General features: G+C 28.9%; 1 protein-coding gene across 3 annotated transcripts in view; it reads right to left on the bottom strand.

The window, feature by feature from the left end:
- The window catches only part of LOC122270011 (papilin), a 169,026-nt gene that overhangs the window by 46,085 nt on the left and 96,437 nt on the right, over positions 1–26,504 (bottom strand). For all 3 annotated transcript variants that reach the window (XM_087159396.1, XM_043045710.3, XM_043045711.3), the window contains exon 2: positions 6,807–6,861. Coding sequence is in view for 1 of the 3 variants with exons in the window: in XM_043045710.3 (XP_042901644.2) it covers positions 6,807–6,861 (55 nt within the window). In the remaining 2 variants the exon portion in view is untranslated. The remainder of the gene's footprint in view (positions 1–6,806; positions 6,862–26,504) is intronic.

Raw genomic sequence — 26,504 nt, 5'->3', positions numbered from 1 at the left:
GATCAGATGAAAATTTTCGAAACCACACACCTAGAGCTTCACACTGATGTGATATGACAACGCCCAAAACCACGCGTTTGACAGCATTATGACATAAGCATAATCGTGAGCATTCTTTCTTACGGAAAAGTTCCCCCAAATGTAGCCCCTACGTTTGATAAAAAGTATTAAAAAACTGCATTTATTAAAGCACAGTGTGATGGTAGGAGATAACGTACAGCTGGTTGGATCGTAAACATGACGGCAACAGTGATTACGTTGGAAGCAGTGATTGCCAAGCACTCCAAGTGAATCAAAATTGACCATGTGTTAACTTGGTCTTGATTGTTATACAATATAAAACCGAGTTGCAAGAGATGAAATCCTGAAAAGATATTTCATGAATTTAAATTAAAGTAATTGAAGCTGTGTGTAATGTTTGTTTTATAGTCCAAAATTTTTTTGTGCCATTTCATTAAAATCATTATTTACATCACCGAGCTTGGTTACATATGCTATACAATACTGTTGCTGTACAATATATAATGTATTGTTTAGGGTAAAAATACCTAATGTATTGAAAATGGTAGTAGTCTGGAATGATCAAACCATACTTTAGTCTCGCGAGTATTTTGATTTCATTTATCAAATACAATATAAAGTAAAGCCGTCGCGCAACAACCCATTGCTGGCCAGGGGGCCATGAAGGTTCAGAATTTTGTGAGCAATAACATGATGGTGGCAATATGGTCAATATTACGTACCGGTCGTTTTTGAGTTTCAGACTAGTTCGGTCGATCAGAAGCTGGATGGGATTCAAACCACGGCCCGGAATGGAACCATAGGCCTTTGCGATGACCCAGTGTCTTAACCACAATGCCATTGGATTTTAAATACAGTAAACTTTCCTCTAAAACTTTCATTCTTAGCAAAGCACCCAAAAAGGTGTTTTTATCCCAGTTACCCTCCAAAGTTTGATACAGAAATAAATGAAAGCAGCTTTACGAACAACAGCTATATGAATATTACAAGTATCAAATTTAGCATGTTTTCTTCTAAAAAATTAAAATAAATAAATAATACTAAATACGAAGGTATATTGAAATTAATGAGCGGTAATGTAATATTGAACAGAAGATGATAGAAAATTACTTTATTAAAAACCATTATCATTCTTATCAAAGCTTATAATCAAAGAGATCCGTCATCTTGCCTTTTTATTATTCTCTCCAAATGCATCCTACAGCACCTGCTTGATTCTTAATCGACAGGTTGTATCCACGCCACGAGAGATCTTATCGTATTTAATGAACATAACTTGCGTGAAAAGGTGTGAAGCATTATTTTTTATTTACTTGATCGTGCAGTACAGAAATCGGTGGAAAGATATTATCAGATAAAGTGCAGGCTAATGAATTCTGTTTGAAAACAGGAAGAATTTATCAAGAGAGCGTTAAAAAGGGTTGATGAGTTTTCATTAGAAAATAATGTACATGAAATTAGAATACTTCTTCCCCCCACCCAAATGCATGTTTTAATCTAAGTTTAAATGCAAGTCCTAAATCGAAATTAAACGAATTCAAACCATGCAGATTAATTGGGATTAACCTTAATCCGAATATTTACAAATTTGATTGTTCAGTAGAGATTTAAAATAAAATTAAAAAATAAATAAAATTAAAAATAGAAGGAAAAAAAAAACAGAAAACAAAGGGAGAGAGAGATTCTCTTTTTCTCTTAAAAGCGAAATATTCTTACAGTGCATTTATTTCATGACTACAAAAATAAGATATAAACAGAAACCAACACAAAGTTTTTTGCGACCTCTGCAACAGGACCCGTGACACCAATTGGGGTTGAGTCCCAGAGTTTAAGAAACTCTGGATTTAACAATATTCATTTAAGTAATATTTTTGTCACGTACTAATTAAAAATATTTGTTTAGATAATTTTTATAAGATCGAAAACTTCATTTCTTCTTTTGACCTTAAAGAATAACTTTCCCCGACTCCGACTCCTGCAAAATTTTCCTCGACTCCGACTCCACAGTCCTGGAAAGGAATATAAAAATGCACTTTTAAACAATATACTTCCTGTAGAGCAGAGCACACCATTTCTTCCCCCTCACCTGCCACCTCTTGAAGCAATGAAGAAGAATTCTTCTAATTGCCCCTGATCTTAATTGAAATAAAAACGGAATTACAATTGACACATACTGAGGTAATTACTCAGGCACTTTCTCATTATCTAGATCACCATCTCTCATCAACTTCGTGACCTGATCTCACATAAATGTCATCTGCAAGAGCTATCACTTTCCAAGACCTTGACACTACTTAAAAGAAGAAAAACACGTGCCCGTGTCGAGTACAACGAACTAATTGTCTCCTTTATAGAAGGAAACTTTCTTTTTTTTTATGTATAGATGGGGATTTATAAATCACGGATGTTGGATTGAATGTTGATGTATGGGGAAATAATGGATCGTAAGACGTGGCCTAATCCTTCTGAGAATACATTAAGATCATTGTCAATTATTGTCGGAGGCTTTGATTCTATTTTCTTCCTCTTTTGCAATCCTAACCCTCAATGTTTCATAAGCTTCAGGAAACATTGTAGTGGCATTCTTATTCAAAAAATATGTAAAAAAAAAAAGATATTACTCTATATTTGCATTAACTATAATTTACTAATCAAAAAAGTTTTTTTTCTCCTTATTTTTTAAAAAAAATATAGTCTTGCATTTATATCTGTATACCGTGCGCACCAACGAACCCCTCGGACGAACTATACCTATTACACGAACATCCTTTTTGGTTTTTACACAAAAAAGGAAGACATTTTGTGAAAGGTTCGTTTTTGTAAAGGTTCGTTTTGTTCGTTTTTGCAAATAGGATCCGTTATCGCAAAAAAAACTTTTTCAAGGAGTTTTTAAATTGTAAAGACATACAAGATTATGCTCAACACTGTAAAATTATCTCTCTATTCTAAAAAAAAGTTTTTGCAGTTAATTTTGTCCCCTGAAAAACTTTTTAACTACGTGATGAAAATCTAAGATTAAGGAATCAATTCATTCAGAATCTTTCAGGGAAGACATTTAGGGCATTCAAATCTTTTACATAATTTTAAATTTTTATTTATTTTAGTTTTAAAGCACGATTTTGCAGTTAATAATGAAGAATAACCGCCGTTCACAACAGCCAATCACATGTCTGAAAACGGCAAGCTTAAAAAAGCGATTTACAAGTCTGAATTTTCTTTTTCAGAGATGCAACCAATCACAAAATAGTTAGAATTTCATTCTTCAGTTTTACAACATCTCAACTTATTTCGTATTGATATATTGATTAATCTGATTATTTGTTTTCTAAAACGTTAATTCGTAAGTTTAATCTGGTTCCGGCATATAAGATAAAGTTGAATGACAAGGAATTTAATTAATATGCAATACAGTAAATAAGCGAAGAGATATTTTATAAAAGTATTTAATGAAAAATAATAACAGCGAAATATATGCGTTTGCGAAGCGTTCTATTTACATCTCTGAATGTTGCCACCTATTTTTATGAAAGTTAAACTATTCTCTGCTATAATAAAATTAGACTTATGCGAACCTTACATTCTATTGATCTAAGTGACGATGGGATTTGTATTTTAAAAAAATGTGATAAGATTCGCTTAAAAAATGTTGACGTTATTATATGGGACGAAGCAAGTATGATTCCCAGAAAAGCAATAGAAATGATCGATAGAACTTTTCGTGATCTTCTAGCTAATGAGATACCATTTGGTGGTAAGATAATAATTTTAGGTGGAGATTTTCGACAAGTGTTACCTGTCGTTAAAAAAGCTACACATATGCAGGTTATTAATGAAACTATAAAATACTCTTTTCTTTGGCCATTTTTTGAAATCCTTCATTTGACAATTAATATGAGAGTTAAAGCTGGTAACCAAGAATTTGCCAATTGGTTGTTGACAATTGGCAATGGAGAACTTTTACATCTTGATGCAAGCACTCCTGATCTTTATTGTAAAGATATCATTTCTTGGTTTTTTGAAAAAATCGATTGTCTTAATACTAACTTCATTAATCACATCATATTATCACCGCAAAATGATGAAGTTAACAAAGTTAATGAAAATATTTTATCACGTGTGCCAGGTGAAGAGGTTATAAGTTATAGTATTGATAAGGCCACACTATATGGAGTAGATAAATCAGACGGGAGAGAAGAAGAAGCTACTTTAAGGTATTCTATTGAATATTTAAACTCCATAAATCTCCCGGGACTGCCACCTCATCAGCTCAAATTAAAAGTTGGATGCATTGTAATGCTGATCAGGAACATATCTATTGTTGATGGCCTTTGCAATGGAACTCGATTGACTGTTCTTAAAATAGGGAAAAGAGTATTGACTTGCCAAATTGCTACTGGTAATAAAAATGGTAGTATTGTCAATCTTCCAAGAATAGAATTAAAGACATTATCAAGTAATTCTTCCTTGCCATTTGTGCTTTATCGACGACAATTTCCTGTTAGATTAGCTTATGCCTTAACAATTAATAAGGCCCAGGGCCAAACCTTCGATAAAGTTGGGCTATATATTGAACGGCCTATTTTTTCTCATGGTCAATTATATGTGGCATTGTCAAGATGCACAACGAAGTAGAACATTAAAATATTTATTAAAGATGATCCTGTCATTAACAATATTGTATATAGAGAAATATTATAACATATATATATATAATGTCAAATTTATAAATGTATTTAGCGTAAAGAAAATGCTATTGGTGCATTGTTTATTTTAATTCCGCAAAATTAATGTTTTCATTTATATTTAATTATATTTCTGAATATTATTAAAATATTTTTTTAAAAATTACCCTGTTCTTAACAATATTGCTTATTGAAAAATATTATAGTGTTTGCATATATATATATATATATATATATATATTGAATTAAATGTGTTAAAAATATATTCATTTCTTTGGGACAAAGACTGTATTATTGTGATTATCATTTTTTTTAAACAAGTTTCATATTAAGATTATATCTGCACATTGATGTTAATTTCTGACAATTTTGGCTCATTTAAAGAACAAATAGGACATAGAAGGAACTGTAGTCAACGAAAAAAAGTGACATTGATATTGACACACTGCTTATTCTGCATTTAAGAAAATTAATTCTTTTCGATGATAACAGTTAATATTCAGTTTAATATTGAAATATATGAAATCAAAGCATTCTTGGTTTTGCGAAGCAAACCAAGCAAGAATTGCGAAGCAATTCTCCGGGGGTTGGCGAGCGTCAGCGAGCAGGGGGCGGAGCCCTCTAGTAATTAAAAAAATTAAATTTTAAAAAATAAACAGCAATTGCAGCTACTAAATTAGCGATGCAACATATAAATATTTGGTACGAATAAAGGAAGAAGCGTCTGCCGAAGACAAAATTTAGTTCATTTACATCTGTCTTTCTCCCCCCCCCCCTTCCTGGGAAGGATTTATTCGATTAACAGAACAATAATGAACATAAACAAATTTGTGAAGGGTCCGATTAAAAGATAAATTATTTTGTGAAGGGTCCGTTTTCATGAAAAAATATTTCGTGAAGGGTCCGTTAATGGACCCAAATTTCTTTTAAACAGACCCCTGTGCAGAGTGCAATAGCGTTTTCTACGCGCAAGTTCATAGATTCATTTAAAGCTGCATGTGCGATTTATATAGAATGGCTTTTTAAAGATAGGCATAAAATAAGATAAAAATTAAACTTACTTCTGAAGACACATAATGTGAATATAACGTGAAGACGCATAAGAGAAAAATGGAGTCATGTTATTGCTGGAAGATTTACAGAGCACTTTACTGGACTCACTTTTTAATTTGTACGCATACCAAGAGATGGCAGCACCAATATGTTATTTAAAAACCTAGTTTACATAAAGTTCATATTTTGACTTCTGCATGAATATTTTAAATTTAAAATTGACGCGTGTGACAATATTTTTATGCCTATTTACAAAGCGATTTTTTAGAAATATAATCGATTCCACTCCCGAAAGGCATAGTTATGGAATGACAGGAAGAATGGTGCGGTCATCGCTTGGGACCATCTTTTTTTTATTTTTTTATCTATTTATATTATCTTTTAATTTTATCCGTTTGTTGCGTCGTGCAAAATTTACGAAGATACTTAGTAAAACTATTTTCAAAATGTGTTTCACTTGTTAATTTATACAATGATATATATCATTTCTTAAATTCTTTAAAAAGATATTTATAAAAGAAATATTTAAACACTTTTTAAAAAAATTAGTCCTTCAACCATTTGCGTGTTTAACTAAAATATGAACAAAAACTCTATACATATTAAAAACATTTATCTACCATTTATGCCCTTCTGGTCGTTTATTTTACGCATTTACCTAGTCACAACAATTACTTTTACAAAGTTGTTCATAATTGTGATTAAAAATCACAATTATGAGATTTTTAAAAATCATGAATGAAATATAAATTATTATGGAAATAGGAGTTGAGTATGATAAAAAATTACCTATTTTTTCAGAACAAAACTTTATTAACTTAATTTATTTCACAAATTGAGAAAAACTCAACTTCTATAAAACAAAAATATAAAACTATAAAATCTCAAACTCTACACCTACACAGATGCGATATATAGTAGTTGTAACATGCCTATACTATCCTACTTTAAAGGTAATAATTTTTACTATCAAAACGCAAAAATAGGAATCCTATAGGCTAAAATATAATGTTGAATGAAAACAAATGAAAATTGAATAAAAACACTTACATTTGCTTCCGTAAAATGAACTAGAAGTATAATGAATACGTTGAACAGCAGCTGCCTGTAAAAAAAATAGAACTTATTAGGATTAAGAAATAAAAACAGAAATTCTTTCAAAATTTAATATATTTTCAAATAGCAATGCATGAATCGGGTATTTGCACTTCAAAAGAAAACCCACACAAGTGACATATGATGTCAGCTCCTGCTAATCGTTTATAAGCAAAATGGCGTTCTAAAGTTGAGCTAAAGATTCTCCACCTCAATTAGAATGTTAATTAACGTGAAGTTAAATACAGCGCCATACAGCACATTGAATTTGTTGAAATATATAATTCTTTCTCATCTACGTCTATTACTTATTATAAACTTATTATTTGTTTATATATTTTATATTAACCATGATTTGTTTATATGTTTTAAATTATATTCACCGTTTTGTGTACCTGGCAATTTCGATGAATAATTGGTTTATGTTCCACATGGCTTCGTGCCTGTCTTCGTGTTAAGTAAGAAACATATAGTGAAAGAATAGAAATATATTTGCTAAAGAATCATTATGAAAGAATATAGAATGTGTCACTTAAGAATTGATACTTGACGGGATTGGTTTATTAGAAATGGAAAGGAAGGAATAGTTGCTAACGTAAACAAATATCAGGTTTCAACAACCAATCAGAATCGAGATACCCACTGGTATCCCATTGTAAACTGTATCAAAATAAGCAAAAATGGCGTTATTTTCGAACGAAACAAGGCTTTCAGCTTACTATTTCAGACTTATTATCCAGCCAAAATTTACGCCAAAGAGTCCATTTTTAAGAGAGTTATTTATTTATTTATTATATGAGAGTTTTTCTGCAAGGAATAATATTTTTTCTCTTTACCAATATGTAAAATAATATGGAATGAAAAGAAAAAAAAATAAATAAATAAAAGAAAAAAAACGAGATAACTTGTTAAAAATATTATTATAATATTGCGCTTAAGAAAATAAATAGCCGAGAATTGATTGTTTCGAATATTTTAAGTTTAATTTCGCGTTTAACTAGCTGATTAAATTCATGAAATATTATGAATGATAATATCAAGTGAAAATTAGATCCTAAAATATTTTCATTGAGCCTTTGTCACACTTTGCTTCGAAAACACAACACGCTGTGAGGGATACACCGAAAGTTTTCTAAATTTCTTCTGATTTTAGGAACCTTGCCATTGTTTACACTCATTTAACCTTCCAATATAAAATAAAAAATTAATTAAATCATAATTAAAATTATTAAATTAAATATTAAGTATTCTTATTGCATTCTGAGCCAGTTTTATCATAAATCATAGCACTTTTTTTTTACATCAAACGTCACTCATGAAATATATTGTTACATATAACTATAATTTAACATCTTAAAACTTTAGTTATAAAATGTTAAAGTTTCATAGTAATATACTTTAACATTGTAAAAATCAAAGTCACATATTAATTCAACATTGTAATATTCAAAGTTATATAGTAATATACTTTAATTTAACATTGTAATATTCAAAGTCATACAGTAAAATTTTATGGTAGTAGTTATATGGTAAAGTCGTATCTTACAAAAAGCATTAATAACGTATATCATTCATTTAATATTAATAAGAGATATAAACATTTCAACATGCCACCACCTTAATTTTTACAAATTTTAATTTGTAAATATATTACTGTTGACAATATTTAACTTAAATTTTGTCTGTCTAATAATAAAAATTAACAATTTATTGAAATTGCAGCAAATTTTCTCCTTATTATAATTTAAAGTACCGATATTATGGTTTAAAACTGAACCGATTTTTCTAAGAGTATAGGCGAATTTAAAAATTGCCCAATCTTATTAACTCATAAATGACTTTAAAAATAACGAATGAAAACTTCTTTTCTTTTATTTCGAATGGCACGAATGAAAACTTATTAAATAAAATTAACATACAGTAATCATTTATCAAAAATATTCATTACGATCAACTCGCTTAATTTTTTTAACACCAAGCATTTATTAACAAAACTAGAAATGCAAATCACTAATTATCAGCACTATCAGTGATTATCAACATTACAATTAATTACTGGAGTTTTCATTAGTTATCAACAGTGTCATTAATTAACTAAATCTGACAATTTCATACAAATACATAAAATTTGCTTAAAAATTTTTATTTCCTGGTTTGTTAATTTGTTTATTTAAATTCATCTTTTTTTTTAACTTTAATACGATTTTAAAACATTTAAAAATTCCAAGCATGTATTAAAACATTCATTAGATTTCAAGATAATATTTCAAAAAGTTATATGCTTAATGAACCTTTCACCAAATGTCCTCGAATATTACAAATGATTAATTTAGCGCAAATGAACAGAAGAAAATTGTGCATTGTTTGAAGGTTAGAAAAATTAAATTAGAAACATTATAAACAAAACTCAATTATTTTGCTACTATTATTGCATTAAAATAACAAATAATAAGCGACTTTTAATTAAATATTTGCATAACATAAAAAGGAGCTAAACTAAGAAGAAATTAACTAAAATCTCAAGATTCAGTTATATACGAATCAACCTTAAAAAACTTGACCTTTTTGCACCATAATTAAATGTAAGTTTCCCACTAAAATTCGTTTCTTATTTTTAAACCAACATACTTCTAAAAATACATATACACGTATACGAAATTGTACACCAATTATACACGAAAGATTTCAAGATTCGATAGAATCGATATTCATTTTCTTTCACAAGCATAAAAATAGTAATGCGTAACCTAAATCTTTATAACCTTCTGAGACTAGAGCTATAAATAATGGAATAAAATATGGTTCTTGTTGAGAAATATGTAGCTTAGAAGAAAGTAAAATAATTAATTACGTAAAAAAACTATTAATTCATGTTAATTAAAGATTTTTAATTATATATGATTATATTTCTCTTACGTGGCGCCATAAACTCAGCTATTTTTTTATCTATTGGCAACACGATAGTTATCATATTATTTATTAGTTGTCTTAAGTAATAATTTATGTAGTATTAAAAAATTAGTTATATATTAAGTTGTTTATAATAATTACGTATTTTTCTAGAAATAAAAGCGTAGTTAAAAAGTAATTATTCAGATTTGATTTTGATTCTTTCTTAAATGACAGTAGAAATTTCAGCAGATTTTGCAGATTTACTTAGTAAATTCTGTTATACATTGCATAGATATTGGACGCTGGGTTCGAGGAGGTTAAATCCTAACTTTATTATTGGATATACTTCTATTGGATATACTAACTTTATTATTGGATAAAACTCTATTTATTTTAAAGGTATAAGAAATCCATAACACGGTGCAAATTTACAACAACTTAGTAAGGTATTAATCGAACCAAATTTACGTTTAAGTTGAACCATATTGTAAAATCAGTTTAAGTAATACGATAACATTGCACCATATTAAGGTTACAACAATTTGAACGATATTAATGGTCATATTGTAAAATCAGTTTAAGAAATACGATAACATTGCACCATATTAAGGTTACAACAATTTGAACGATTTTAATGGTCATATTGTAAAATCAGTTTAAGAAATACGATAACATTGCACCATATTAAGGTTACAACAATTTGAACGATATTAATGGTCATAATGTAAAATCAGTTTAAGAAATACGATAACATTGCACCATATTAAGGTTACAATAATTTAAACGATATTAATGGTGCAATACGCTCTAAAAATTCTAACAATTTACGCAATTAGTTGATATGCGTACACAGTAAACTGCATTCCATATATGGAAACAACAGCGATATAACAATATCATTAAAAGAAAATAATTTTCTCTAAAGATTAACGTCACTAAGTAACAAATCAATTTGCTTAAACTTTCCTGTTCGTAAATCGATTAATATTTTTTTAGTGTACACAAAAGAGTTAGCAATAAAAGGAAAATATCACAAAAAATATGGAGTTCAAATAGAATATGATTGCGACATACTAAAAGACACTCCAAGGACGACTAAGAATGAAAGTGAATCAAAAAGCCGGGTTAATATACTGTTATAATCATTTTTGAAGATTTAATGGTAACAAATAGCGATGCCAATTAGTTTGGTTAATTGCATTTCTAATAAAGAAGCTGACAAAAGATGACAAATGATTAGGAATAAAAAATAAAAACATCACCTCATCCACTCTATGTTATAGTTTGTTTTCACTCTTTGTTATTGTTTATAGTTATATAGATACTCTTTGTTATTATTTATAGTTATATAGATACTCTTTGCTATTGTTTATAGTTACATAGATACCATTTGTTATTGTTTATAGTTATATAGATACTCTTTGTTATTGTTTATAGTTATATAGATACTCTTTGTTATTGTTTATAGTTATATAGATACTCTTTGTTATTGTTTATAGTTATGTAGATACTCTTTGTTATTGTTTATAGTTATATAGATACTCTTTGTTATTGTTTATAGTTATGTAGATACTCTTTGTTATTATTTATAGTTATATAGATACTCTTTGCTATTGTTTATAGTTACATAGATACCATTTGTTATTGTTTATAGTTATATAGATACTCTTTGTTATTGTTTATAGTTATATAGATACTCTTTGTTATTGTTTATAGTTATATAGATACTCTTTGTTATTGTTTATAGTTATATAGATACTCTTTGTTATTGTTTATAGTTATGTAGATACTCTTTGCTATTGTTTATAGTTACACAGATACCCTTTGTTATTGTTTATAGTTATATAGATACTCTTTGTTATTGTTTATAGTTATATAGATACCCTTTGTTATTGTTTATAGTTCATCAAACGAATGTAAACGATACGTAAGTTTAAATAATGCGATAACAAACCTGTTAAAAATTAATTTGGGGTGGAACGTTACTGTTTTTTTTCTTAAATTCTTTTAAGGTACATAATTTTTAATTTTTTATGCAGCTGAAAAACTGCTTAACAAAACGAAGTTAAATATAAATACGAAATATTTACATCATTAAAAAGTGTTGCTGTAAACGTTTACAATCAGGTGACCCTCCTTTTTTTTCAAATTGAAAAAAAACAAACAATATATATGGAAATAAACCAAGAACCAATTGCATAACGGTAAACAAAAGTTGCAGTAGCACTAAGGGGACATCAATGGATCAGTTTCCATTGATGGATCCAGATTGAAAAAGAAAAAAAAGAAAAAGAAAAAAACAATATACATATGGAAATAAACTAAGAACTAATCGCATAAAGGTAAACAAAAGTTGCAGTAACCCGAAGGTAACATACATCAAGTGGTCAGCTCCCATTGATAAAATCCCTCAGGGCTAGATGCATTCAATAATGGTTTCAAATTGAAAAAAAAAAATAAATATAGAAATAAACCAAGAACCAATTGCATACAGATATTTTTTTTTATATGGTTGTACTATAGAGCAGTGTTCCCCAACCCCCGGTTATAATACCGGGCCGCACATTTCATTGAAACTGAATTTAAATTCCTAAGTTTATACCAAAAATTAAAAATATCTGTGTTCCATTACTTAATTTATTTTTTTAAAAAAAGGGCTCCCGAAGGTAGTGACATAATTTTTTTAACGTTTTAAAACGATTACCCTCAGATGGAACCATCTCATTGCAAAGAAACAAGCTCAGGGTTCCCATTAATTTATTGTTCTAGTAATGTTAAATCACTTTATATTTATTTTTTGGTGCAACTGTATTTTATTTTGAAGGCATGTTTAAATACAATTAAATTAAAATTAATAAATCAAAATAATCTAAAATATAAACAATCAACGTCCCCACCCCCTCCTACGGGCCGCGGTAAAATTATCAAACGTTGACAGGTCCGCAGTGATAAAAAGGTTGGGGAACACTGCTATAGAGTAACAAAATAAAGTTAAATATATACGAAATATCTATATCATTAAAAAATTCTTTTCCAAAATCTAATAACTCTATCTTCATAATTTTTGAATAATGATTTCTTAGTATTTATGCTATGTCTTAAAAGTACCGTAGAGGTTAAAAAATAATAATATAACAAAATTCGATAATCCACCATCATTTTCAATTTACCTGATAAATTAATTCAATTTACCTGATAAATTATTTTTAAAAAACTACTTATTTTCCTAATAGTATTTATTAGGAAAATAAGTAGTTTTTTAAAAATAATTTCTCACTTATATTAGTGCGTAATATTTTTTTAACTTGCAGTTCTAATAAAAACATTGGTAAACATATATACCATTAAGACAGATTTAATCTGAAATCAAATTAAAATAAAATGCTGATAATTTTAATCCTTTTTTCAAAATTAATGCTTATAATTTTTGATAAAAAATCTGTAATCTACTCCTCACAGCAAGCTAATTTAAAATATTTTGAATTTTTTATATCCTGTGTTATAATGAATTCATTCAATGAAAGATACAATCTTTAAACTGAAGGAAAACAATTATCAATAAAAACAATCAATTTTCTTTAAACATGAGAAACGATTACTTCGAACAAATTACTACCAAGAGCGAAAAACAATTAAGGTTAAATAATAGGTAACTTGGTAATAATCGGTTTCTTTCTGGTAATTTAAAGCAAATATTACAGTGATAATAAAAAATATATAATCAAACTAAGATGCAAGTTATATATCAGAATAAGAAATTAACTTTTTTTAAATTAATTCTCGATAGTAAAAATTTTTTTAATATTCTGAATACGTTTCTGAAGTTTACGTTTTAAATTAAACATTTTACTTACAATATCAATATAAAATTAATTTTAACTTTAATTAAAGAAAATTTAAGAGTAAGGTGCACCCAGACATAGAAACCTTGACACAGTTGCTATATTAAGGAGTGTATAACACCGACGCTTCCTTGCAGAATCACGCCCTCTCAGAAGGTCGATCTGAACTTACGATATCAAATAATTTATGGCACAAATAATTCAGTTTATTTCTGTAGGAAATGAAAAAGGAGAAATTGATGGTTTGGCAACTGGCAAGTTTGGGATAGATACTAAGGTTTACATTTAGATCACGTAAAACTATAATTCGAATACTTTTCGTAAGATTTTTGAAAATTTGCACTTAGCGTAAAATAAATTTTATTTGAATACTTGGCAACACAAATTTCAAACTTGGTTCTTAGTGCAAATCAAATTTTTTAATTTGAATGATTTACAGCACTAACTTGAAACATAGTGTTTTTTAAATTATTCTTCAATTAGAATACTTAGTAACACAAATTAGAAATTTTTCGTTTGATGTTAACTAATTTTAAATTTAATTTTAATACTTCGCTTCCAAAAAAAACTTTAGTGTTTGAGTGCAAACTAAACTATGAGCTGCGGTGGCTCTGGAGATATAGCACTCGCCTCATAATGAGGTGACCCGGATTCGAATCCCAGGGATGGCTAGTCTATTCGAATTCCGCACCCAGCTCGCACTGACCACAATGCTAGCGTAGAAATATCCTCAGTGGTAAACGCATCATGGGTTAGAATCCCCTTCTCGTCCTGTTAACCCTAAAAAGTTTTTGTGGTTTTCCTCTCCTTCTAACGAAAGAGGGATTAGTTCCATAAAAAAGTAATCCATGAAGGCAAATTTCTCCAAATACTTGATCCAAGAGTTCCCTTGTTTTCCCTGGATTGGGTTTAAACATTGGTAGTCGTAAGCTCAAAAATTGGGTCGACTGTTCAACGACGGTTATGAAATAAAACAAAATTTTAATACTTTGAGTCGCGGTAGCTTGTATAGAGCGTTTGCTTCCTAATGAGGTGGCCTAAGTTTGAATCTTATCGGTGGCTGATTGACGTGGTTTCTGCTCCGGACTTGCACCTACCACAGTGCTGACGAAAATTATTCTCAGTGGTAGACACATCATGAGTAAGAATTCCATTGCCGTTGGGCTAACAGTAAAAGGTTTTTGAGGTTTTCTCTCAATTTGACGCAAATGCAGGTTAGTTCAGTCAAAAAGTCCTCCACGAAGTCTAGTTTAACCCAATGCTTAATCTACGAGTTTCGTTGTCTTCCGGCTTTGGTTCAAAGTTACAAGGCTACGAGGTTAAACATTGATAGTTATAAATTCTGAACTGGATCGGCTGTTCAACGCCAGTTATATATTTAAAAAATTTAAATGCTTGCTTTTTGCAAACTAAACTTTAATTTGAATACTTTGCCACTACAGCTTAAATAAGCACAAATCAGAAACTTAGCACTTGGTGAAATAGCATTACATTTGCTTTTTTGTGTGTTAGATAAGGGATTATAAGTATGCACTATTAATAATTATAAACATATAACAAAATTCAAAAGCGCATTTTTTTATATAAATGAAAGAACGCGAAAATTACATTACTGCTGCTAACTTTCAGATCTTACAAAAAAGCATCTGAAACTAGACACAACAAGACAGAAGAAGAAAAAAAAACTAGAGGGTAAAAAACTAGTTTGATTCTTCTGAAAGGGTATGCATACCACCCATGCACCAATTGTCTAAAAATGCATCGTAAGCTCCAGTTATGCTCTTAAGATTGAACTCTAATGATACACCTGACAGCAGGTTTTATTAATAAACTATAATTACTCTAAGTCACCGTGAACATGTTCATAAATATATTTCCCCCCCCCCAAAGAAATACAATTCAATAAAAGAAACAAGTTTTCCTTATTGCGTTGTCTTTGATCCTTAAGTCTAGTTTGTGACATGCACTTGATTCTTGGTCGAATTAAATTGACCTTTGGTATTAGGAAGAAAATAAATAAGCTTCATAGAGTAATAATGAGAAGGTATAGATCCGAAAAAAAGAAAAAAACCTTTTAAAGATATTATGTGCTGTATATACCATAAATGTTTTTATTTTCGAAGTTTGTTTTTAAACTGTGTATCTTTTGATATTGATTAATTTTAAACCTTACTAGAAATAACAGAATACAAGATATGAAAGGAAAATGCAACTTAGACAATGGGTAAATAAAAAAGCTACTAACTCAGAAATTTAGGATATCAATAGGTTTTTTGACTTCACAGTCATAAATTTAAAAAAAAAAAGAAATTTAATGGCGTTTTTTTAAAATCTGATCACGAATTTTGTCTCTTAGACTTAACATTTGTAAGTGTTAGATGCAGTACATAAATCACGTAAGCTATTTATTTATTTTTTTCATCAATTTTAGCTGCTTTTCCAGTTCCAAACGACAACAAACGTGATCTGATAGAATCAATTTTCCGCAAGGCAACGTCCTTTTCCCTGATTTTATTTTTATCCCAAAAAATAGCACATACTAGTTAGAAATTTTGGAGCGTGATAAACCATAACAATCGTGCAGCATTCATACGGTGTTAAGTTCAACCACTATATGATACTTCTGAAACTTGATTAGGCAATATTACGGTTCAACTTAAACAGAAATAAGGTTTAATTTGACACCTTATTAAGATTGCGGCAGATATGCACCGTTCATCGTTCCAGTGGCTAGATCTTTTGCCAGCCGCGGAGGAGTTTAAACTTGTCTCTTCTTGGTATGAAAATTTAAAATGAAATTTTTTGTGAAAGGAATTTTTTTTCTAATGGGTTTATAACGAAGAGAAAAATGTTAATTATTCTTTAAACAATATTGTATAAATAAAAAAAAATGACATTGTATTTCTATTCATATTCCTGCAAAATATACAACAGATGTTAACAATATAAATTCGCAACATTCTTTCCGACAAATAGTTAACTTCTGTCCAATTTTATCAAAGAATAACATGATTTAATGAAAACTAAATAAAAAATATTAAGATAATGATGTAGTTAAAATAATAAAATAATATTAAAATGACCAACGCTAAAAATCAGAATTTTTTTCAAAAAAAAGTGTGTTTCGATACTGTGAAGGCTACCTTCACTAATTATACTGTACAAATTTCATTAAAAAACAACGTTTAAAATCATAAAAGGAAGAATTTTACTAAAAGCAACGTTTAAAATCACAAATAATAAAATTAAAAAAATTGAAACCAAAACTCGTTTTGGTGCCACAATGGTACACCTTCATCAATAGGATGAAAGACAGGAATGGTAAAAAAAAAGAGATCATTTCATCCATTAGAGTTTATGTCACATTAAAAGAGATAAAATATGCATATTTTGATGGCGAAAATTATAAAAATCTACAAAATCAAAATCTTTATCGTTAATGACCATACTGCAACACCATATGTCCAAAAATTCGGAAATCATTAATCTCGTCATTTAAACTTTTAACTTCATATTTATCCCTTTAAGTGTGACGTAAGCTCAGTTTTTACCATTACTTTCTTTTCATCCTACACCTTTTATCCTACTGATGAAGGTGTACCATTGTAAAATTGAAACGCGTATAGGTTTTTAATAAAATTTTGCCATGTGATTTTAAACGTTGTTTTCAATGAAATTTAATCGATCCAATGAAGTAAATCTATCGAAATATTATGCTAAAATAGCTATGCAAGTGTCCTTATTTGCGTTACTGAGTAAAAATTTCCGCTTTAAAAGTGAATGATGTAAATATTCATCAAATAATATTTATGCTGTTGAATTTCTATCATGATTCTATTATAAATGAGATTTAAATATAAAGATAATTTTCGTTAATGACACTGAGTTAAAAAAAATAAAAACACAACTGTATTGAATTGTATTTCCTATAGTGTGTCCTGTATTATACAAAATTATGCTATTTTTTGACGAAACGTGTACTCTGAAATCTTTCACGAAACTGCTTTTTTGTCACTTATGTGTTATCTCAGTGCATTTTGGAAGTTTCCAAAGTTTTTAATTCGAATTTAAAATCACTTGCATAGTATAGGCGTTAGTGCTCTCAATTGTTATGCAGAATTCTTGGATTCGATTCCTAGCGATGAATGAATACTCATTCAATATATCTTTTATTCCATGTCGTATTTCCTGACCAATTGTGTAAATGTTATGTTTCATTAAGCCTAAAGTCTAAGGCGAAATTCGTATTCCTTAAACAAGTTTCGAAAATATAGCCTTGAATTGAAGAAATGTTTGCTCGAAGAAAAATTTTGCTAAAGAAAATATCGTGAATTTTGAATTTCACATTTTATGGTGTATTTTCCCTCAGGCTTCATTCATTTTCTCTTTTCTTGAAATGCAATGACCATAACACACACAATCAAATTAAGTTCTCTTGAAAGATACAATTCCAAGAATGGCAACATCTTTATTCGTAGATCAAAACAACCCGAACCTTTTAAGCGGTAAGTCCGGATTGCGGTGAAAGCCATAAAGATTAGGTAACGGGATTTCAATGACTCTTCGGGGAAAGAATTTTACTTTGTGAATCCCATCTAGAGTGGAATCAATCTCATCCCACACCTATGGATACCACTATATAAAAAAAATGTCAGCAATGTAAAGCGCGAGCAACAAAAAAAATGAAGTCAAAAAAATTTCTCACCATTACAGGTTGACATCATTTGACCATATGAATGCTCTATAAAAGCAGTTAAGTGTCTGCCGCTCGGTCGATCAATTCTTTTTTTAATGCCCTTCCCCTTATTTTTTATGAAAAAAAAGCCCCAAAAAGTATTTTTTAGCTTAAATATGCGTTGGCACAATGAAACTTTAATCCGAATAATGATTTAAAGAAGAAGAAAAAAAAGGCTATTAACTTTTAAGGCGGGGCTATATTTTTTTTTATTTATTATTATTTTTTTATAATGTCGCATTTGAAATATTTTTCAGTTAGATTTAAGACAAACTGCTTAGGATTCAGTATTTTTTTTTAAAAGCGTTTACATGAGTTTTAACGTTTTTCAGTTAACATCTGCTTCGAATTAAGTAAAAAAGTCATATTTAGCTTAAGGAGATTAGGTTTTCTCTAATGATGTGATGTCTATAAATAATCCTAAAAAAAGATTTTTTGTTTTTTTAAAAATAATGCTCGCTTATACGTCGTTGATACGTTTCAAAAAGCATTTAATAGCGCAACCAAGGTATTCCGTAATGATCACCCATAATATAGTATATATTTTTCGAATGCTTGTCAATAATGTAGTCAAGAAGTACGCAAAAATGAGGAGTTTTAGAATAATATTACAGGAAGATAGGTAGGTATTTAATTTGCGTCGAACTAAAGCTGCACAATAGGCTGTTGGTGGCGATCTGGAAAACATCCCTGAGTAAGATCAGAAGCTATGCCATCACTATTTTGATCCTCTGCAGAAAGGATGGCTCCCTCGCTTTGGTATCCCAATGACCTGCGTGAAGTGAACTTACTTTACGGTAGAACAGTATAACGAGGAATCGATACCGCGCACCCTTGGTCCCCACGCAGGCAGATCAAAGTGGTCATCCACCAGCTTCCTGACCACAGCTAGTGATGCCAAACTTCTGTGTTCTACTCTGAATCGTGTATTTATGATCAGTCCACTGAAAGACAATATTTCAGCATGAAACGCTTAAAAACGTTCACGAAATCTGACTAATTACTAATGAGAATTACAGACTGAAAACATCCAAACCTGTTTGATTTTCGGAATAGCTAAGAGGAGTTGCAAAGCGTTCACTAGAAGAAACTCTAAGTTGCTCAGGGCATTTAAAGTGGTTATGGTGGTTTACATCCAGCTTTACCCACTAATGATTCGGCAGATTTCGATGTCTTTTTTTATCTATTTTACTCGTTCAATCATTGACTATCAATCATATAAAATTTAATGAAGAAATGTATGGTTTCTTTGCATGAAATGTTACTTCCCATATGCTACTTCGAATTGCGAAGTCTTCGAATCATGTCAAAAATATGTGTAGTTCAACTTTTACAAAAACAAAAGTGTCATAATACTCTTTATTACATAACAATGAATGTTTTTTTTTTGTTCTAATTTGCTTTTTAAACACTATAACTTGAATTTATCAGTTGCTTAAAAAGCATACAAAAGCATGCAATTAAAATTTACTCAACTTGTTTCTTTTTTTTAAGTATTTCTGTTTAAATTTATGTGTCTCATAACTGCATTTAATACTTAATTTTTTTCGTCTACACTAATGCTGTGTTAATTAACTATCACCAACTGTAAAATTGGTAAAAAAGAAGACAATTTAATGTAAATCAAGACAAATACAAAATTAATAAATTACGCTGCAATTAAAGAGTAAAAAGGCTGTTATTTTAAAAATGCCAAACAAACCAAACATGCCTGGCGATTTTATTTCATTTCTTAGTTTAATAAGTAGGAGATATTTTTACAGCGAATGACAGATTTTCAAAACTCCTCTAAAGACATGAACCAGTAAGTAAAAAAATTATAATCGTGACAAATTTAATTAAGCAATTCAAAACTAAGATGACCTAAAACTATTTTTCTATTATAAAAAAAAATTCTGGATATTCACGTGTTTAAATTTCGCAATTTAAAAAAAAAACCATAATTACTAATGGAACAATCATACTGGAAACAAAATAATTGTTTATCGTGTCACGTTTTCTAAAAACGAAAAAGAAAATAGAAATAAATTTCACTTATAAGAGTTGTGCGAACATCTTCAGTATATTTCAGTTCTTATTGCAATAAACCATCAAAGGTATAATTTGTGATTTATTAATTAAGGCTGTTTTGCAAAGGCTATGTTGTGACATGAAAAATGCCTTTTAAGCAAATAATTTGGTATTTTTATAACTATTGAGAGTTAGTAACTGTTAAGTTTTGCTTTTCGCCTTTATTCTTTAGTAACCGCTCTAGATGCTAATTATGAAAACAGCGCAAAACGTCGAAAAATTAAGGAAAGTCAGTTTTATAAAAATAAAAAGCGTTTATGATCATTTTTTTTTATTGTTGAAAATTTTCAAAAATTTGAAATTATTTATTGCTTTTAATGATTTTAATCTAAATAGAAAAATCTCGCCAAATTGACCAAATATTTTTTCTTTTTTTTTATTATTTAAGATATTAGTTGTTCTAAAGCAAAGGGAGTATATATAGTTAATGATAATTGTAGTTCAAGTTTAAGGCACTTAATTCGTGGCTGTTTTCTTTTACTTGGCGAATTATCCGAAGTCAGTTAATTTCAAATAGGCAGAAACTGTGGATTAGAATTTTTTTTCAAAAAAAAAGGAAGTTTTAATCGAGGCATGAATAATTATAAACTTTGCAATTAAAAATTTTATAAACGCTGGAAGCCATACTTCGAACTATAAATTTGTTGTAGATAGGCGACTGAAGAGATAGTGATAAGTTATATAACATTAAATAAATCTTAAAATTATTTAAGTTTCTTATACCTTCCTACATCTTTATAATACCATTATCACACATTTTTCATGTTGCTGATCTATTCAACAAAAAAAAACTCTTTCACAAATGTTTGCTAGTTTCATGTAACTCCTAAACACATATGTGGATCATACAAGATAACTCAGTTTTTTCTACTAAGTAATATCTTTATTCAGATACACCTTAATTAACCAAAAAGAAAAAAATACATTGATGTCTTATATCAATAAAAACCAAAACGAATATGAAATTTAACTTGATCGCATGATAGAGAGATTACCCGAAAGAAGCAGTCATACATAACTTCTAATGCGCGATTAGTAATATAGTTTGTATGATAAAATTGTTGGCAAAAAACTGCCTTTTTTTCCCAAGAGGGGTTAAAGGTCACATTCCCAATCCGGGTGCAACCTTGATGACAATCTTATATAGGGTAAAGGTGAAGAAATAAAAAAATCTTTGCACAATTAACCCTCTAAGAGATCTTTCTCAAAAACATTCCTTTCCGCAAATTAAACTTAAGAGCATATATCTCATTCATTAATTTAATTCACTTTATTTATATATTGCAACTTATAAACAATTTTTTGCTTCCCGAAACAATTTTAAATCTGGCTTTCGAAATTTATGTAAAGAATTCAATTTATGAATAAATAAGAAATCTATAACTAGTACTTATTATAGTGTGTAACCATTCAAATATAGGGGAGAGTCGGGTAGCCCGCCCAGCGGGCACCCCCGCCCAACGTCAATTTCATATGTATAGAACATTTTTTCAAATCAATGGGCCATCGAACATTAATAGTTATATCAAAAAAAGATTATTTTCAAAGTTTTAAGTATTTATGCAGCTGTTAACATGGTAAACAATAGTTTTGAAAATATGTTGAATACAGTAGTCATGAAATTAAGAAAAATTGGTTGAATGTTTCGATTAAACTTCATTTTAATACTGAAAAAATAATTTTTTCTATACATACAGCATTAAAGTATGTAGTCTTAAGTTTAATTTACACGAAGAAGGAAGTTAATATGCGAAAAATTGTTCGAGTAATTACAAATTTACAAAAAAATTGGATTTCGGGTAGCCCCGCTCACATGAATGTCGGGTATCACCGCCCAATTTTATTTCGTCGATAAATGTACGGTTGCAAATATTATTATTTTATTGCTTCAAATTTGAATGTTTTATGCATTTTTAACAACAAATATTGTTGTTATTAAAGGATTGTTATTAAATGATAGAATTCACTAAAAGTATATAAATATGTAATAAATAAAATAATTTTGTGATAAAAATGATAAATGAGGTTTATCTATTGTCAATACATTGGTCACTTCATTTATACCTGAAAAAACAGTCAAAAAACATGATTTTTGTAACTGGGCGGGGCTACCCGACACATTTTGAAAAGAGCTGAAAAACATGTTTTTTTAAATTTCTATTTTTTTAAGTTAAACTATTCTTTTTTTGGTTTATTCTTTTTGCATTATTTAATTAGATGGTAAAACATTAGAAACATACAAAAATATTGATTATTACTCAATATTATACAGAAATATAAGCAATACTCCTTAAGTGGACGGGGCTACCCCACTCTCCCCTAAGTAAATAAAGAAACTTTATTTAAACAAAAAATCTGATATATTTTAAGATAACCCGAATTACATTTTTAAAAAGCATTTTAATTACAAAATCAAAGGAAAATTTATACATTTATTTTATAAAATATATTCGATTAATTCAACCTCTCATGATCAGTACTTGCATAAAACGATTTTTTTTTTTCAATATATTTGTAAAAAAATACAATACTCTCTCACCAATTCAGCATTTCTTTAGTATAAGTTGTTCAAACCTTTCACTACAAAAACTTTCATTCGTCAAATTACAATATTAACAGCTTTCGGACTCTTTCATCTCTAACAAGCATACATAAAAACAGAATTTACATTAAGTTGTCGTTGCACTCACCATAAATGCAATTTTATTTATTTCAGCTTTCCTTAATTGTTTTTTTATTTATTTATTTCCTATAAAGGCGCTAAGTAAAACTTTTTACATACAATGAAATATTATAAGTTCATTGACGTTCTTAAGAAAAATAAAAAAGATCATAAGATCATAATGATTTTTCGTTGCATTCTTAGGTGAAATTTACATTCAAAACGAATTAACTCAAAAATAAAGAATAAATAAACAGAACTGGAAGTTCTAACTCCATCTGATATACATTTCTTATTTTCCAAAATTTAAAAAAAATTTCTCAAATTTACTAACATTCCAGTTAGACAAGACCACCTCAAAATTCAATTTATATAAAATGAGTTCTAATATCATATGCAGATAAATTATTTAATCGAATTTCGATAAATTGGCAATTTAATAATAATAAATATAATAATGTAAATTCAATAATAATCATTCAAAATAATAAATATAATAACAATAATAATAATCATTTATAATAATAATCATCATTTATAATAATAAATATAATAATTACAATAACCTAAATTAGATTATAATAATCGTGTATAACAATAAATATAATAATAATAATCTAAATTCAATAATAATAATCATTTATAATAATAAATATAATAATAATTACCCAAATTCAAATATAATAATCGTTTATAATCTAACTTGATTACACTGCATGCAAATTTCAGATTTTTCTGCTTACGAGAGTTAGAGAAAAGGCATAATTTTTTATTGTTTTCGTTAGACTTGTAAGGAAAATAATTTATTTCCGGTAATAAAAATAGCATAGCTGAATGAACCTAAATTAGTTTTTACGTCGCTATTAAGGTAATCACAAGTTAAAAGTTCCGATAAAATATTGTATGGCGAAAACATTTACCCATCAATTTTATTTGAATAATAATCTCTAATATTACTTTGATTAATAATTAATTTGAATAATAATTACTGTTTTGAAAATCAAAAATTTCCTATAAAATGAAAACTTTCACATTGTTTAACAAAATCACAGAATTAAACTTAACAAATTACAGAGTAGTGTAATACAGGACATTCCATGATTACTTTTCTTGATTTATACTTTCAGAAAACATTGAAGGTCTATAATTGATATATAAACCAACATAAAACAAAAAAAAAATCTAAATCAGTCGAATCACTTCTAAGAAAGGTGGAACGAAAAACATCAGAACCAGTTTAATTGCCTGACGAAACTTGGCGAGGTATAATAATAACATTAGCTCCAATAATAACATTTCTCTGTTTCCTTCAGCAATCAAACATGTTTTGATGTTCATAGTCAGACCACACTTACTCCTGCTTCATTTGAATTCGATAACGATTTTTTGCTTCTTCGTTATTTAAATATTAATTTGCAACCTCTAAGATGTGAGTTTTTTTTTTAATTTCATTCTTAAAAATAATTTTAAACATTCAGATCATGAAATCTAAAAATTTTAATTAAGATCGTTCATGAACGGATCACTTTGCTTATATTCATAAAAACACCAAAAACTCCTTGATTACTCAGCCACTGCATACTGAACAAAAAAAAACTGTTTTTAGAAGAATACTTTATTCACACTTATTTTTTTCTCCGTATGAAATCTAAACTCTAGATACCAGGGGTCTGTCCAGACATTTTGTGAAAGGTCCGTTTTTGTAAAATTGTGAAAAAATTACTCGTAATTTGTGAATATAAAATAAACGTTAAGTCTCATTCTTTCAACCAGGGTCCACTTTTGTGAATTTATGCAAATAGGGTCCGTTTTTGCAAAAAACTTTTTCAAGGAGTTTTTAAATTGTAAAGAAATACAAGATTATGCTCAACACTGTAAAATTGTAATAAAAAAATTAAATTTTAAAAAATAAACAGCAATTGCAGCTACTAAATTAGCGATGCAACATGCAAATATTTGGTATTTAGCTTTTACTGCTGAAAGCAGAATGAGTCATTTCGGACGAATAAAGGAAGAAGCGTCTGCCGAAGACAAAATTTAGTTCGTTTACATCTGTTTTTCTCCCCCCCCCCCTCCTTCCTGGGAAGGGTTTATTCGATTAACAAAACAATAATGAATATAAACAAATTTGTGAAGGGTCCTATTAAAAGATAAATTATTTTTTGAAGGGTCCGTTTTTAAGTTAAAATATTTTGTGAAGGGGGTCCGTTTTTATGAAAAGATATTTTGTGAAGGGTCCGTTAATAGACCCAAATTTCTTCTAAACAGACCCCTGGATACAAACTACAAATTCGCAAATAAAAGAGGCAGCAGAAGAAAAAAAAGTTATTACCTTTTCTCGTTTCGAAGCCTGAAATCCATCTTCACCGAATTTCTTGACTAGCAGTGAATGTACTATGGCATTATTCTACTAATTTAACAAATACAAGCAACGCCTAATATATAGAATAATTTCTCTCACTTCTTCTCTATTTTCTCCAACAAACAAGTTCTAATGTATTTAGACCCACCATCCACATTTTTTATTTATTAGATATTGATACAGTTTTTGCTTCTGCGTCGCTTAAACATTAATTTGTCACTAATAATAAATGTTTTCTTTTTTCTTGAGTTTTGACAATGATTCTAAGTATATACATTAAGATCCATCATTACGGAATACCATGTATATTCTCAAATACCAAACTCATTCACTGCTTACAGAACAAGCAATTTTTTTTAGTCCTCACACTCGTTTTTTTTTTTTCTTCCCTACAAAATCTAATCTCTAGATAAAAGAGGATGCAAAAAAAAGTTACTACCTATTCTTGTTTTGAAGCCTGAAATCCATCTTTACCGAATTTCTTAATTAGCTGTAGATACACTTCGACATTTTCTTTTTCTTCAATACACCAGTAGGACTGAGAGAAAAAATAGCTTCGCAAAATAGCCGGGAGCCAGATGCTACAGAGCCGAAGAATTTCCGATCCCCGTAAAAGATACTGATAAACGGAGACAAATGACGTTCTTGTAAAGGGGATGACGAAAAAAAAAATATATCGTCCTCCTACAATCCATGACAACCCTCAAGCTAGAGAACACACTCTTAACAGATAGTGTGTTAGTCAATTTTGTCACTTGAAATACTATTCTTGTAGACTATGTCTGCTGAAAAAGGAAGGATGATGGATGAAATATTTGGTGACTCCTGAAGCTGCTTTGAATTTTTGGATGACTTCTCGTTTTCAATACAATTAATGAAATTGCTTACAACATAACGCGAATGTTGCATTGTGAAAAATATAAAAAGCTCAGTTGACGTAATTTCTTCATCGAAGGGGACAAATTTTTTTTTATGCTTTAATTATTTAATATACGTATTATGACATAAAAACAGTTCAAAAAACTCTATTTCTAAATGCTTAAAATTGTGTGCTTTTAAAAAAAACGAACATTAACACATTTTTCTTTTT

This window comes from Parasteatoda tepidariorum, chromosome 3 (genome assembly GCF_982258835.1).
Source record: "Parasteatoda tepidariorum strain Cologne lab strain chromosome 3, Ptep-v5.0, whole genome shotgun sequence".
Lineage (NCBI taxonomy): Eukaryota > Metazoa > Arthropoda > Arachnida > Araneae > Theridiidae > Parasteatoda > Parasteatoda tepidariorum.
The sequence above is the reverse complement of the archived record's forward strand: the minus strand, read 5'-3'. Positions and strand labels throughout refer to the sequence as shown.